This window comes from Lagopus leucura, unplaced genomic scaffold (genome assembly GCF_019238085.1).
Source record: "Lagopus leucura isolate 7727_CA_CO unplaced genomic scaffold, USGS_WTPT01 Super-Scaffold_100004, whole genome shotgun sequence".
Taxonomy (NCBI): Eukaryota; Metazoa; Chordata; class Aves; order Galliformes; family Phasianidae; genus Lagopus; species Lagopus leucura.
The window spans coordinates 4,947,590-4,964,852 of NW_024962264.1; the positions used below are offsets into that span (position 1 = coordinate 4,947,590).

The window sequence follows — 17,263 nt, forward strand, 5'->3', positions numbered from 1 at the left end:
TACTTTACAGTGCATTCAAGCACAGCGCCAGCTTTTTGTATCTGTATTCAGATCTTCAAAGATTACTAAGTGTGAATGTTTCAAATACGTGCACTGTTATTAGTTACTCATGCATTGGCTATACAAATAATGGAATTACATGTAAGGCTTGAAAATCCTGCTTTACATATAGAGCAGAAAATGAGCTGTGTGGAAATAGCCAGCCTTAGAAATAATCACGCTACACACTGGACTCTAAACCTTATGTGGCAAATTTGATTACATGTTTCACTGAATTATAGGAGTTCAGTGAGACCTTGGGGATGTTCTAGTTGAACCCTCTGCTAATGCAGGTTCCCTGGAGCAGGTTGCATAGGAAAGTGTCCAGGTGAGTTTTGAATACCTCCTGGTAATGAAACTCCATGACCTCTCTGGGCAGCCTGTCGCAGCACTCTGCCATTCTCAAGGTGAAGCTCTTCCTCGTGTTTGTATAGAGCTTCCCAAATTGCAGTTTTTGCTTGTTGCTCCTTGTTCTGTCGGGGTGCACTACTGAAATGAGTCTGGCTTTTAAATTAATTGGACTCTTACTTAGTGATATTTGACAGTCTGGAAGTTTGGAGGACTCCACTTGAGTGGAGAAAATACAAGTTGAACAGTGTAGTGATGGAAACATTGCCATTCACCATTCAGTATTGGAATGTTAATGTATTTCATTTTAGCTTTTCTTGCTGGACATGCTAAACACCACTGATATAAACTTTTTAATTTGCAACTTTTCTCTCTCAATTTTTTCTAGTGGTCAGAGTTCCCTCCTATTATTCCTCCCTAAGGCTATATCGTAAAGTTTCTCTTGAGCTGCCATTTTAAATTAACTGTTAAGAGTATGCAGAAAGGAAAACTTCTCTGTTCCCCTGTGACTTTGAAAAAACACAAGTTCCAACAGGATTATGCATTAGAGAAAACCCTGAGCTGTTTTTCTTAGGGCCCTGGTGTTCACTCAGTCAGTGTTCTGTGCAACTCTGTTTATGTTTTCTTCACAGTCATTACAATCCCAGATACACATGTTTGTATGTATTTCCATACATGGAGAGTTGTGAGGGCATAAGGAAAAGAAGAATGAAAACAAAAGGCACGCTATATAAATTGCTGCTTGATGTTGTGTACATGAACTGCCACCCACCTGGCATCTAGGTTTCTTTGGTTTGCTATCCTCGATTTGCTGTCATACAATAGCATAGACAGTGGAAAGGCAAAGTAGGCCTTGGAGAAGGAAAAGCAAGTATTTCAACCGTTGTTCACCTACTACCAAAATGCCTCCAATTTGCTTCCTTGGAGAACTGACTTTCTAGTCTACTGATTGTGTCTCAGTGCGTGCATTAAGTACTTAACTGCTATCATTTCAACGTATAGTAAATACAGCGTAGTTGAAAAGGAAAATTTGCAGAAAAGGAAAGGTGGCGACCTGTACAGTGGAAATGCAGGCAGGAAGAGAAATTGAGAGAAGAGAATGAAGAAGAAAGGAGTAAGGAACAGAGAAATTAAGTATTATTTGAAATTTAGTAATATTTAGTGACTGATAAAACAGATTCCGTTCTGTTCACATTACTTCTATTTGATATTTTTGCCTTTCTCTGGCATTATTACAATATTTACTACTATTTTTCATGACTATTTTTCTTCGCAGTGTTTCATGGAGGCTTGCATGGCCTACAGGAGCAAACCCAGGATGCAAGCTTGAGTTCTTAATCTAAGAACTGATGTATATACATGTATGTAAAACATATGCATTGCTTCTATCTGCACACTTTATTTAGCATTGAGTACCCACAGCAAAGGGATTGGGAAAAAGAGTAAATGATTTTTTTATCTAGAGCATGTGATAGATCTTTAACTCCACGTCCTCTATAGAGAGAAACATCTTACTTGTAAAGCATCTGCAGTGGATTTGTTCCTCTGTTACTTCTGGTGTCTTCTGGTTTTGGTATGATTTGGGGCTTTTGGCTTTTTGAAAGCATTATTGTTGCCCTCTCACACCTAGACAGTAATTCTCTTATCCCTGCGAGGCCCGGCAGACTACAATAGACTGGATGTAAGTTAATGCTGTGCTAGTTAGCATGAGCTTGGAATTTCAAGTGACTGCTCTTCTGCGTCAAGCCATCAGTCCTACAGGTTGCTCCGGCACAGTCTTCCTTTGGTAGGGATTTCTTGATTGCTTTGGTGATGCCTTTCCAAAAGGAGAGAATGCTCCAAAGAGTTGATTTTGAGTACTTTTCAGTTTAAAGGAGCAGAAAATCTTAACTTGGCTAATCTGTGCATAATGGCAGTAGGGCTGATGGAGCCTCTCACTAGGCCTGTGATTTTTAATGTTCCATACTGCTTAGAGAAGAAAATGTAAAAATCAGTCAGTAATTGGCCATTCATGTAGTTTTTAGTTCGTTCGTAAGCTTTGTTGAACTGAAATGACAACTAGCAAGTTATTGCAGGATTGAGTATGTTTTGTTTGCTTAATTTTCATGTAATCTCTAAATGAAATTCCCATCAATTAATCTTATCCTGTACAATTAGAAAAGCAGATAAAATATAATAGAATATAATTAAATCTGTTCCAATATTCCGTGGCGTTGCCCGTCATGAATGTGGATTGTTCTTCCCACGGTAAACAGCGTAGCCAAACGTCAGGCCTGTTTCCCAATTCATCAAGCATCACCTTAATGAGGGCTGAGATAGCTTTGTGTTGAGCTGCATAGTTCTGTGTTAGTCTCATGACAGCCAGCATGTCATGTAGCACGTCGGGACTCGCTGCCAGTGCTGTCACTGGTGTGATGCAATGGGTCTCAGTCCTGAGAGCTGAGGTGTAGCTCCCACTGCTTGAGGCTGGCTGTGTGCATGCAAAGAGCAAGGAGTGGTGTAGAACTTGCCCTCCTAAGAAAACAGTTTGCTTACTGAACATCATCTGGCAAAAATACGTACATCGCCTTTTCACTTTAGGCTCAAGTGCTTATCACAGTTTCTTATGCATTCTGTAAGCACAGAATTTGGAAAGTAGTGGAAAGCCTTTATTAGTCGCATGAAACTAAGATGGGACTGATCTGCGAAAATAATTACGCTGGGGGAGAGGTTTTTCTTTGCAGGATGTTTCTGGAAAGGAAAGAAAAATAGAACTAATGGTTAAGCGGAGCCTCGTATTACAGACTCGTCTGTGATTGTCTAGAAATTGAATTAAGCTCTCTCCTGTGCATATCGTTTAAGATGCAGAGGCTGCCCAGAGGTTAGGGCTCCGATGGTCTGTTGAGCAGAAATAGTAGCAGAGGTCCTCGCACCAGGAGGAGGGAGGACTCGTGACAAGTAGAGGAAAGGAGGGGAAGAGGGGGAAGAGAAATGTTAATTTTGGCAGTGGAGCTGACAGAATAAATTTGTCTCCAAGCCCAACAGTTGTAAAAGTAGGCCAGAGGGGTCTACTGAGTAAACAAATGGAAGTTTGTTAGTTCCTTCCAAAAAAGATACTTTTGTGCACTTTCCGGGCACAACAGAAGACAGAAAAGGAACTTACTGGGCTTTTAATTACGGAAGAGAATTACATATGGTTTTACTGCCACTACTAATATATTCTTTAGCCTTCAGGAATAACAGGTTGTTGAAAACACGGAGGGCTTGCCCAGATTTCTGAGCCATTAAAGGGAACTGTTTTACGTGCTGGTACCTCCTGGGCAGCAGGGAAGGACTTGCTCTTAGACAGTGTGCCCTGCCAAATGTTTCATCGGCCCAACATAAATAAAAGAGGCTGTGCTTTACATAGCAATAGCTTACCCTAGGTTAATAGGCGCTTTTGTTGGGGAGTAGCTTTTCTGATGAAGGAACACATGCTGATTGTGTATGTATGTGTATATCACAGGCTACAACAACAGCTGACGCTCCTGTTTTGAGGCAGGACTTTGAAATTCAGCATTACAGGAACCACCACATAACGTTAGATCAAGTGGATGTGATCTGAAGAAAAAAAATCAAACACCTTCTGTGGAGAATCAGCAAGTTTCAGAAAGAAGGAAAGTTTACTTGAAATGGGTCAGGCTGTGCTCAAATCAAGCCAGTACATAAGATATGGAGAAAGCATTAATACTACGTGTATAGAACAGGGAATAGATTTAATTTTCAGGTGTGTACAATTTTCTCAAAATCAGAAACGTCTCACTGCCTCTTTAAGAAATTTTATGCCACCAAGTTATTTCTTTGCAAATGCCATTAAACACTTCAAAGCACAATGTGCTGCTTTCAACAGCAATTTAGTTTTTTGCAGCAGCTGAAATATCTTCTTGTGTGATGAGCCTGAACCAGTATTTAATGTTCTTTTTCTCCTTTGCCTTTCTAAATGTGTGTGGGCTACAGATGGTTCTGTGAAGGGAAAGAGCTCCAGAACTCCCCTGACATTCAAATCCATTCTGGAAGCGGAGGACTTCATTCACTCATTATAGCAGAAGCCTTTGAAGACGATACAGGGCGCTATACTTGTCTGGCTTCAAATTCCCTCGGTTCAGATAGTACGTCAGCTGAAATATTCATTGAAGGTAAGAGGGGAAAAGAAGAGGTTCTTGACTCAGTTATCTTTCATGTCTAAGCTGAACTTCACTTCTAGTTCTTATTTGCTCAGTAATAATTGTATGGTGTTGTATGTTCCTCAGCTTCCTTTCAAAGCAGTATATTGTGACAATGGCACTGTATTAATTCTGATGTTTCAGTGGATATTCCAGGATTCACTGGCTGGATTGCTGTTTATTTGAGGCAAAAAGAAGATCAAAAATGGAAAAGGAGGGACAAGTAGAGCTTTTTGTGAGCAGGTTTTAAGAAGCTCCTGCAAATAAAAACTTAACTGCTTCTACTGATTTTCAGAATAGCAGTAATTCCTGTGACATTTCTCAACCTCCTTCCGGTGCAATTGAAGGTGACTGTTCCAAATAAGTCCTCCTCAGTCATGGGCAAACTGCTTTAATTCCTCATATTTTACACCCTAACTTTAAGTCATATGTAAGTCAGTCATACTAGCTTTGTCCACAATCAACTGACTGTATTTTATATGTGGTAGTATTAACTACAAAAGCACATTAATTGCTTAAGTCCTATTTTGACTTCTGTGAATTTCTTTCAAGCACCTCAGTAAGATCTTTCCTTTACTGGTTTTGTAGCTCTTGAACATTCATTTAGTAATTAGTTGAAAACAAATTAATACAATGAATACTTGTAAATGAGAATAATATTATACTAAAACTTTTAAATTGATCTTGATTAACAAAGCAATTTTTTTCACTGTAATTTAGCTGAGTCATAGCAAAGTGCATTATTTATAAGGTTTCTCTTGTAATATTTTCTGTGCTCAAATATTTGTTCTTGGGATGTAATAGCAAAATCACCAAGACCTTTTCTGGATTTTATGGGTTCTGTAAGGTTTTTTCTTTGCAGAAGGGAGTATGATTTCAGAAATACTCAGATGAAGTACAAATTTATAATTCTACAGAAAGTTATAACAGTGGAAGCAGCACTGAAAACAGATAGAAAGGGAAATACAGCAAGAAAGACTTCATTTTCTGAGATTGGGCTAAGTTTTACCTTGTGGAATTTCTGTCTTGAAGTTTTACAACATTACCTTTCAAAGACAGAATTATACAAGCAATTATGCTCCTCCCTTACCATCTTTAAGGAAAGCAGATGGCCATGCTAACATTGCTTTGTACATTAACAATCTTGATGACAATGGTGTCTCACACCTTCTTCTGTATATCAAGCCCAGCCACGCAAGACGTTTTTATCCTTCACTCATGAGAAATATTTACATGTAGACCCACTTTACTCACCTGACATTGCTTCTCTTTTCTTACCCTTTTGTGCCACTTACAGGTTTGACTTTTGTAGCCCATACTTAGTAAATAAATAGGGTTCTTGAATCCCTGAGTTCAAGTTCTGTCTCACTCTAAGTCAATGTATGCAATACTGTGTATGCTGAATATGTTTTCTCCATGATCTGTAATACAAATTCAGCTATGCATATATGTACAAATTCTTAGAGGAACTATCCACGCTACATAAATATCTAGAATAACTATTGCTTACAGAGCCAGTAGGTATTATAAAAAAATGAAGACAGTGGGGAAAATACTTTCCCATCTTTTCTTCAATTGGGTTCAGGGTATTTCCAAATACATACATTAAACCAAGATTTGCGCTGGGAAGATACATTACTATGTAAATGTCATGTGTAGATTGATAGAAATAGTCTGAAATGTGGAAATAGTGGGTAACAAGTTTAGTCTGGAAATGCATTCCTACACTGAGTGCTCCTAATTATGGTTGAAGATTTATTATCTGTATATAAGACGTGTTTCACTGAGATTTAAGTTTTAACATTCAAGTAAATACATTTATAGATTTCCAGTAGAACAGTAGTCATCAGCAATTTTTTTGTCATACTTGCTTCAGTACAGAGGAATAAAACTAAGATCCTAGGAGGGCCATGAAGATAATCAGAGGGCTGGAGCACCTCCTTTACAAAGGCAAGCTGAGGGAGCTGGGCTCGTTCAGCCTGGAGAAGAAGAGGCTGCAAGGAGACCTAATTGCAGCCTTCCAGTATTGAAAAGGGGATTATAAGCAAGAGAGGAATCAACTTGTACAAAGGTAGACAGTGATAGGAGAGGGGGGAATGGTTTTAAGCTCAAGGAGGGAAGGTTCAGATTGGATGTCAGGGGGCAGTTGTTTACTATGAGAGTGGGGAAGTGCTGGAACAGCTGCCCAGGGAGGCTGTGGATGCCCCATACATCCCTGGAGGTGTTCAAGGCCAGGTTGGATGGGGCCCTGGGCAGCCTGGGCTGGTATGAAATGGGGAGGTTGGTGGCCCTGGGTGTGGCAGGGGGTTGGAGATTCATTTTCCTTGAGGTCTCTTTCAACCCTGGCCATTCGAAGATTATATGAAAGCAGTTTGAAATTAAATGGGCATGGACATGATTTTTGTTAAATGTCTAAACTATATAATTACAGTGTCTTAGCAGATAGGCTACTGCTGATTTTCTTATTACAGGAAATTCTCAACACTTGGAATGTCTTACAGTGTATATTACAAGTCACTTGAAGGGTAATGCAGAAGTAGCCAAGTTTTTCCTTAGGAATTTGAACTTAAAAGATACCAGTAAAAGATAATTGAATATGCTTTTTTTTCCAGGTGCCAGTTCCACAGATTCGGAGAGTGAAAGTTTAATTTTCAAATCAAAATCTGGAGCTATGCCACAGTAAGTGGGTGAAATAGAAGTAATGATGTTCAAATTTTCTTAATGAGGCACCCTGGAAAATCTTTAGCAGTTTTAGAATTGAATAAGCATCTCGGATGTGTCTGTGTATGTTTTGTCCCTGTCTCTTCTCCTCCTTTCATGTGATATAAATGTGCAGGGTATAGATGTAATTAATGTGCTTATCCTGTGTCTACCCCTACTTAACAATGCTTTAGTAGTTACCAACTTTTCATATTTAGGAGTAACTTTTGGTCAGTCAAATCTTTGTTTGTAATTTCCTAGCCATGCGCTTCCAGAAAAATACGCAGTCGTCTGGAATATATACGTATATTTAGAGAGACAGAGTTTGACTCTTATAAGACTACTATTTACTAGGCTAGGCAAGCATAAATTAGTCCAAGATTGCACTCCAGTCAAGCTTCCTCCCCAGTTGAGCTTTCCACTTTTAACGGTATGTAAAATGGTTTTATAGCCAAAATGAAAATGTAAGATGGTTATGCAGATACGAGCATGTAAAGAACACCAGTTGAGTAAAGATATTGAAGATATGGAAAGTACAAGGTGGCTTATTAGTTGCAAATGAACATATTCTGATTTTATGTTTTACAAACTGTTGTAATTTTTCTTTCTCAGAGCCCAAAAGAAAACCACCTCTGTTTCCCTGACAATAGGATCATCTTCACCAAAGTCTGGAGTCACCACAGCTGTAATTCAGCCCATCTCTGTGCCCAGTCAGCAGGTATTTCCATTTTTAAGTTAGTATAAGTATTTTAAAATTCATTCCAAAATGTTGAAGTCCTGAAAAACTCTGTCGTTTGAGGCATTATGTTAATGGACTATAAGCTTATGTTGTTAAGAGTGATGACTTGAAAAATTAGGTGGTTGTCTTGCAAATGAAGTGTGACAGTAAATATACATACAGATTCTTATAGTGTGTATTTCCTCAGCATGTGAGCAGCTGACATCATGACAATGAAAATTACGGAGGATATTACTTAACAGCAACTTGTTCTAACTAAAAGAATGTAATTTTGTTAAATTAAGTGCTACTATCGTTTCTCTGTTCATTTTACTTGATAAGAGGTAAATAGAGAAAATCATTATTCTTTAGTTTATAGCAAGTTCTAAAGGTGCTGTGGGTGACTTAGAATTTACATATAAATCATGAAATGCAAAAAAACTCTCAAGTTGTACATGGTAAATTACTTTCCCTTTGTTTCATCTGGATAAATTGTAGATACTCTTATTTATTTCAAGATCAATCAAGGGATATAATAATGAAAGATGCAAAACTGCTTTTGTGGAAAGGGCTTACTTGAATGATACTAACAAGTGTTGAGCAGAAAATATTTCAAGGCAGGTGCTTGGGTACGAAGTTCTCATGGGAAGCGTAGAAGATTTTTGTTATCAGAAGTACAACCGAGTGAAATAGTGATGTCACTCTGGTGTGCTATAATGAGAATAGCAGATGGAAATCATTCATTTTTGAGTTTGTGTTATTGAGTATGTTTGTACAGATGATGTTATTCAAACATCATATTCTTTGCATTTCATAGTGTTGTTGCAATACTTTGCAGGTCCAAAGCCCTCCTTCATACCTACACCATCTGGATGGATCTAAGCCTAGCAATTCTGCACTCATTTTTACTAAGGTATGGTTTATCCATCATGATTTTTATGCAGTATTCACTTAGTCCAGAAGGAAGTATCAAGAACTTATTATCAAAAAGCAGGAGTCTTTGATTGGATAAAAAAAATGCAGATTTTACTAGGTGGGTTCTTTTCTGCATAAAGACATTGTAAGGTAATACTTATCCACTGACACAATGATGTTTTTATGCCTTCTACCCTGTTAATATCATAGAGGAATTACATGCATATTCCAGGTGTGGCAGGTGGGAGCAGAGGGGCAGTCTGACAAATTGGTGTCTGACGTGGATGTCTGTATGAAGCAAAGCTGTGCCATTGAATTCTTCCATATGGAAAAAAAAAATGGCACCCACTGTCATTATTGACACTTGCTGAATGTTTATGGAGACCAAACGGTGGATGTGAGCACAGTGAGGTGGTGGGCAGTGCATTTCAGCAGTAGTTGATAACTGCAGGACAAGGGGAAATGCTTTGAAGTTGAGGGAGGATTTAGGTTGGATGTCAGGGGGAAGTTCTCTACAGAGTGAGTGGTGAGGTGCTGGAACAGCTGCCCAGAGAGGCTGTGGATGCCCCGTCCATCCCTGGAGGTGTTCAAAGCCAGGTTGGATGGGGCCCTGGGCAGCCTGTATTAAATGGGGAAGTTGGTGGCCCTGCGTGTTGCAGGGGGTTGCAGATTCATCTTCCTTGAGGTGCCTTCCAACCCTGGCCGTTCTGTGACAGTGACAGTGGGGTCACTTCTGCTGGCCTAAATTTTTACAAGTGTGGCATGCAGCACTTGCTCATTGCTGGCAAAAATACGTAGTTAATGATGGTGACTATGTTGATAAGTTGTGCTTTGTAGCTGGTTATTTATTTTATCAAATAGTGCTGTTGTGCTCTTTGTATCTGGTGTAGTTTCCATGGCAATAAATAAATGGGACGCATTACTTTTGGAGCAACCTTGTGTTAATTACTTCATGAAACAATTTGACTAAAAGATGCTACAGAACAGCAAGTAGTTCATCGTGGAAAAAAAAAAAGTCAGTCCTGTTCTCCTCAATTTTATATCTTCACCTCAGCATATGCATTTTTCGAGCCAGAATAGGTCTGATTCCATTCATGGGAATTCTGCAGTTCTGCTGCAGTTACCACAGCAGGATAAATAAAGAAGGCGCAAGGAATTAGAGAATACAATGCTGTAAGGTAGGGAGCCAGGCAATAGGAGGAGGAGGAAATACGAGAAGCCTAGCTTAGACACTCAGAAATCACCAAAATCCCACTGTTACCTTCAGGTCCTCATCTCTCTTATTCCTGAAATCCACTACTAACTGGTTTAAGCCAGCTGGCATATACCAAGCAAAATCCAGTTTAATTACAGAAAGAATGAACCTCTTACAAAGAACAACAACAACAAAAAAGCTTATGCAGCTTTCTTACACCAATTGCTTTGTAAGTAAAATTCAGGCAACAAATCTAAGATTTTTAGGTTTCCATATTATAAAATTCTTATTAATCTGATAAAGAGACCTAAAAATAGAAAGTAGGGGCAACACTGAGCTTCTAAGTTTGCATGTGATGTTGCATCAATTCTTAAAACTTTATCAAAACTTCATTAGTAATGGGAAAGGGAATGAGACAGTCAGTACAGTAAAGAAGGCTCTTTGCTTCATAACCTTTGGATGGATAAGAAAGGCAAACATAGTGACTTTCTCCTGTCAGCTCCGTTACATAAAGTACTGAGCTTCTCCTCTCGTCTAGAGGTCTTTATTAAAGGTCTCTCATATGTATGCAGCAATTCAATGCAGCCATAATACTGCCTCAGAAGCTATCCAACACATGCTAATACATCCTAATCTGTCATTTACTGTTGCTTGGATGTTTATAACTGGCTCGGAAAAGAAAGCAATTATACCTTTTAGAGATGGACCTGAAAGCAGCACAGCTATTTTCCAAAGACCATGTCAACCAATGTGTACCAAGTTGCAGATTTTCATTCTGCCTTATGGAAGTAGGAGGAATGCTGAGACCACAACCATCCAGTTCTTGTGGTCTAAGAAATGAAATACTTCTACAGCATAGTATGCATTATTTGGATTTAGTCCTTGTGAGGTGATACATTAAATGTAATCAGAGTGAAAGTAACATTCACAGAACATGGCTGTTGAAAAAAAGTATATGAGATGGTAACATAAAGACATTTCTTAGAATGTGAAATGCTCCTGGTTCCTTTGAGTTGTGATTGCTTTATTTCAGGAACTACAAAACTCCACAGCATCTGAGGGACAAGTAGTGGTCTTGGAATGCAGGGTGAGAGGACCCCCTCCCATTCATGTCAAGTGGTTTCGACAGGGCATTGAAATTCAAGATTCTCCAGACTTCAGAATTCTCCAAAAAAGTAAGGCAGTGACTAAAGTCTTCTAAATGACTTCTGATGTGGGGCACGCTGGGGAGGGTGGAATAATCATGAAATTTATTTTGGGTAGAGTCCACTCTTCCTCACATTTCATTGATTGTACTGGCTAAAGGCTAGTGGTAATAATTGAACTACTGCTACCAATGCAACACTTACTCGTATTCATTTTGTAATGTTTCTGCAAAGATTCTGTTCTGTCTACAAGATTTGCACGTGTTCACTCAGTAAACTGTTGTTTATTAGCATTATCTCTAACATCATTTTTCTTGTTTCCCCTTTTTGTGATGTGACGCTCAGAGCCACGATCTGCAACTGAACCTGGTAAGAATCATATTAAAAATATCTCTTGATTCACTAGCTCTTTGAGTTCACACAGAAGCTGTAGGTGTAAAAAGATTTCTGCTGAGCTCTGGTAACATGAAACCCCCTTAAAGACAATGTTTCTTTATCACACCTTCCATACTCCACACTGGGCTTGACATCAATTCCTTTTTAAGTTAAACAGTAAATTCCATTTAGACCAGTAAGGAGAGCCTCACAGCCAAAACTTTGAAGCAAGTTTTATTCTCAGAGAATGAGTAACTTGCATGCTGGAAAGGATGGAAAAAAAAGCCCACAAAACTCTATGACACCAGTTGTAAGTGTTCCATAACACCCAACCACTAAATGCTAGTTTTGCCAGTGTAGGTTGACAGATGTTAGCTGTCGTTCTTTTACCAGAAGAAAGGCACATGAAGTTTTCTAGCCTTTTTGTGAGACAAAAGTTCAAAATTACAGCAAGAAAGCAAAAAGTGTTATTCCAAATACTGTTTTTTTTCTGGCTGTTTCCTTTGCCCTTACATACTGTTGTAGTTCCTTGAATAGGAGAGATGCTAAAAGGCTGAGAGTGTTTTGTCTTTGTATGAACTTCATATGACTTAGTATTCCTAATCGAACAACAGGTAGAAGAAGAGCAGTGGTGTAGTCTGAATACACCACTTGATTTCAGAGGGTGACTGGTTGTGCTTAAATATGCATGGAGAGAGATTTACTAACAGAGTAGAAAGGCAAAACAATATTTTCAGATGTGGATATTCCGAAAGAGTGTCTTTGTTCTGAAGGACATTAACTACGTGTCTGTGTTTTGAACTTTGAGGAGTTGAACCGGCAGTGCCAAGTGCATAGGGAACAAACTTGGCAATGATGTTAGCAAAGTAGCAGTACTGCTGTTGAGGGTATGGACTAAGGAAAAGCAGTGAAGGGTTAATTCTAGAAGAAATGAAGAATTTCTGTGAGTATTTCGATAAGTATTCATGGAAAGGAGAGGAGTGAAACGAGGAAAAGATTTCTCCTTTCTCAGTTATTCACTGATTTTCTTACTGCTCCACAAAATTATTTCCTCATAGTACCTAATTTTATTTGATGATTGGCACATGCACACATGTACAGTCTGTTCTGACAGTGCTATGAATTGTGTTCTGTCACCACCTGTATTAACAGCTGATGCCCAAAGTACATGTGAAGGAATGATGTGATTTGATGGACACTTGAAATGTGAGATGTGAGATGCAAGAAAATCAAATTAACTTTCATGAGGAATTAAAGCCTATCTTAATGCTAACTGTTGGTAGCTTATAGTGTCAACTCCAAATTTCAGGTTAAAAATTGTGAGTTTCAGTACAACTCTCTTGTAGGAGAGTTTCAATATTGTATCAAGCGTTTGGGTATGAACAGAAATGAGAAGAATAGATTTGTGCTGCAGTACGTTTAATTCTGTGTCATTCTTGGAACATTCTCCCATAATATATATAATGAAATAAGCCTCCAAGTAAGCTATTTTCTTTAACTTAATAAATAAATAAATGGGATTCATTCTTTTCTCCTTCCCAGACAAACTTAGTTCTGGTTCAAATGATGGCATCTCTGGGATCCCCTTTTCTAGGTTTAATCTACTGGTGCTATGAGACAAGCACCTGGTTTACCTAGCTCATTGCTAACACTAGGAGCTTATTCTCTGCAGCTTCAATTGGACAGCATTCACACCCTCCTTTAACACAACAGAAAACTATCTGAAAGGATTTTAACTTAAAGCAAAAGTTTCTTTGAAGTCTAGTAGCATATCTTGTGTATTTATTTTATTAAATGTCTATTTTGAAACTATTTTGATAGACATCAACAACATTAGCTTATTTTTTGGTGATTTTTCTTTACCCTCAACCTTTTTCACACATGAAAATGTGTGGAGTACTGGATGATCTATGTGTTTTAGAGTAGGAATGCAGTGTTAACTAGTGGAGAGAACAAGCACATGTTTGCCTGAGACAATAGGTTCAAATTCCTTTGTGTGGATAGTTGAATACAAGGGAAACTATATTTTGTCTCTTACTAGAATATTTTTGAAGGTCAACTAAGTAATTTTCACTGCTGTTAGTTGCAAGATTTCTATGGCCTATTGGAGATTACTGTGAAACAAGTGAGAATGTTCACGATAGCTCACACAGCTAATAATATAGCAACTAACTGAAACAGAATAGGAGGTGGAATTCAGACTACAAAAAAGAACATAAGCTTCCTAGCCCTTTCGTATGCTATCATGTTGATTTTGCTGAATGGTGCCTAGCTTGCACACTCTGGGAGAGGATAACTCATAGTTTGAAGTCTTGTAGCATATAAACAACTTTGAGCTATCTGAAATGTATGGATTTCAGTTTGGTGTTTTATTTTCCCTGGATTCATTGAGCTCACAAGTAAACTTCTGTTTTTTTTGTGTGTGGATAGTTTCTAGCAAGCCCCATCAAATACCGTGCAGTGTCTTGCATTGCATTAAAATCAATAACAGCACACTTGTCAGCTTCTTTGTGTAGAAGTCGATTCCTCATGCACAGGGGATGCAAATTAATAAAATGGGCAAAATGTTTCCTTCAGATGTAAATGACAAGCAGAGTCTTAAGGATAGTATTAGCATTAAGTTACATTATTGTTTAGGATGTCATCAAGAGTCTTGAAACTTTAGCAGTAGGAAGTTGAATGGGTTTCAGAAACACAGTAGGTTTTCATGCTGGTACAACACAGGTTTATAATGCAATTTGTATTCTAAGAAGCCAGACAAAATAATATCAGCAGAGGAAATTCCTCATAAGCAAATACACTACTTTGTACAGATGGTGAGGATGTGTGCAAGACTGAGTAGAGCGATCAACATGCTAGGAGAGGATTGGTAATTTTGAGACATTGGTGTGCTTTTTCAGATTATTTCCAAGCGTACATCTTTTGTTGACTTTAGCACAAATGATTACAAGTTGCAGTGTGACATTGTCAGTTGTGAACTGAAGTCCAGATGTCAGTAAATACAATGTTAAAAAACATTGGTTATCCTTTCTTAGGTTGGTGTTAACAATTTAAGAGAATTTTTCCGTGAGCTCTCACAAACAAGAAATTAGGAAGCAAGAGGGTTTTCTACTCTGTGGGTTTTTGGAGTTTTGTAGGGTGGATTTTTTCTTGTGTTTTTTTTTTTTTTTTTTTGGTACATTCTATCTACCCTAATGTGTTTTACACTCTTCATTCTGTCTAGACAGAAATCAGTTTGCATCACAAATCCTTGCAGACTGCTTTGTGAATTAATAGTTAGTCAGATTACTTAAAGCCAACATTGCAGTTGGTCTCATTACCTGCTCTGTACTTCTTTCTTTGACATTTTGACTTCATACTGATTGAATCCTCCAAAGAACTGGCTGCCTGAGAATGAAATATCCCATGGAATCATTTGCCAGCTGTTGATATTTTGACCATTACTCAGCTGTCTGGAGTCAGCCGCAAGCTGTATTGAATTGCATTTAAAACAATGGTCTGATGGCATGTGAGAAGAAAACTACGTGAAGTAATTTCTCTTCAGCTGCCAGGGAATTGTCACATATACTTGGTGTTTTTGTTTGTTTTTATTTTTCTGAGACTGTTTCTGATGTGTTCACCAAAAGCATCTCAAGAAACAGTCATCGTTTCTTTTGGATGGTGCTGCTGTGGTTGTGTCTGGCTGCTGCATCCCAAAATTCCACCTCTAATAACTCGCTCCCTTAAAAATCCCCCTTTCTTTCTTACTCAGTGTTTGAAACTCAAAATATATGTAAATATTTCTGAACTCCTTCTCCCAGGAAAACGAGCTTTCTGATAGCTGGTGGAATTCAGGGCACGGAAGCTTGGGTAGATCAGCATACGCATACAACTTGGTTGGTTTATAGAACTGTGAGTCTGTGAAGTTCAATCTTAGCAAAGAATATTCTTCTTCACAGATTCACAAACTGTTAAAGGATTACTCTGTTAAAGGTAATCTTTCTGAGCAACTGACAAAACAGTTGAGTGCTTGCATGTCTAAACATTTTGCATGTTTCAGTGCACCGACTGCTTTTGTATTAGTGTAGTCAAGTGTTAAACATGTTTTAAGGCCCTGAGAACAGCATTTCAGAGCTGCTTTCTGGAACCCATTTTTATGATGAAATTACTTGTCAGTTGATGATTATCGGGAAGGAAAACAGACATCTTCAGATCATCAGATGCTACTTAGCTCAGCAACAGAAAAACTGATTATATAAGTCAGGATCTAAAACAAGAAAAGTACTCAGTGCATTATGTATCCATACAAAATACTGGTCTGACATAAAAATTTTGTAGCATTATTTCTACCTTTTCCACAATGTAAACCTTTTAGCAAGGTCAGCAATTCTTGATTTGGGCTTGATGGCAAAACGACTGAAGAAAATAGTCTTGTGGTGCTCCCACAATCTTTTAGCCTAATCCATCTTTGAATTATTTATCTCCCTTTTTATTTTTTTCTTTTTCTTAATTTTTTCAAATAATATTTTACTTTAGTTGGTTTTCTCATGATTGAGCAGAAAATATATTTTAGCTTGCTCATCCAGCTAGGTGGGCTGAGTTTTAAGCTTCCATTGTTTTCATTGCAAGTTTGATGTCATTTTGTCTTGCAGGCATTGCTGCAGTTTACTTTGCATAATTTTCCAGTATACTGCTTCAGTAAACAAGCCATGTCACAGTTGAATCCATTAGAATTCTTTTATTACTGAAGAGTAAAGATCTGCTCATCTGACGTGGTCATACTTGCAAAGCTGAAAGGACAGTATGAATTAGCTATGCTGTGTGGAAAATGGGAATTCCACTGGTTGTTACATTTTGTAGTACCTTTGCCCTCGTTAATAGCAGTTCTTAGCATGGTGAAAATGATTTTCATTCACCCAGCTTTCAGAATTCTGTTGTTCATTTAACAGGAAACTAGAAGGCTGCACGTATCAGATTGCATCCCCAGAGCTGCTTCAATCCAGGAGTACACATGTGTGCTTCAACTGCTTGGGACACACTGAGACTAAAGAAAGCTGATCTCAGTAGTTCAAAAACTAGCTTGTGTTGCTCATTACTTTCCTGATAAGAGCTTTCATGAGTCATTTAATCTTCATCTAGGTCAGATAAGATCCAGCATGCTACAGTATTACCATACATGCCTCTTAGAGCTATACAGAAGGACTGGTTTGTGTAGCCAAAAAAAAGAATTCACCACCGTGTTCTGCTGTCTGAAAATCAGCTCTGCGCCAAGTCTTCAGTTAGTCATTCATTTTTAGGCCGTTTCCAATATACCAAGTTCTTGGATACACTGTCATTTATAACTAGAAGTGTTCCCTAATTTTTTTTAACTTTCTAAATGAGACCGAGGTTTACCCGTCCACAGTGACAACTAGGAAAAAGAGGGGGGAAAAAAAACAACCCAACAAAAAAACAACTCTAATGACAAGAACACAAAAAAGCTAGAGAAAGTTTTCATTGTTTAATCTAAAGGAAATGAGGCTTTTCTTACTGAATGTCTTGTACAGTATAATTTTCATCTGGAAACTAATGGAGTCTGAAGCATTTTACTGCGCTCTTCAGTCTGTTTTTATTAGCTGTATTCCACTGATTATTTTTATGTTTTATAATATCTGGGATCCCATCTCAA

The 17,263-nt window shown here is 38.2% G+C and overlaps 1 protein-coding gene across 3 annotated transcripts in view; it reads left to right on the forward strand.

Annotated features, from left to right (window-relative positions):
* Positions 1-17,263, forward strand: part of PALLD (palladin, cytoskeletal associated protein) — a 174,732-nt gene that overhangs the window by 52,340 nt on the left and 105,129 nt on the right. For all 3 annotated transcript variants that reach the window (XM_042872265.1, XM_042872263.1, XM_042872264.1), the window contains exons 3-8: positions 4,363-4,541; positions 7,181-7,247; positions 7,881-7,986; positions 8,825-8,899; positions 11,130-11,271; positions 11,587-11,610. In XM_042872265.1, coding sequence (XP_042728199.1) covers positions 4,363-4,541; positions 7,181-7,247; positions 7,881-7,986; positions 8,825-8,899; positions 11,130-11,271; positions 11,587-11,610 — 593 coding nt within the window. The remainder of the gene's footprint in view (positions 1-4,362; positions 4,542-7,180; positions 7,248-7,880; positions 7,987-8,824; positions 8,900-11,129; positions 11,272-11,586; positions 11,611-17,263) is intronic.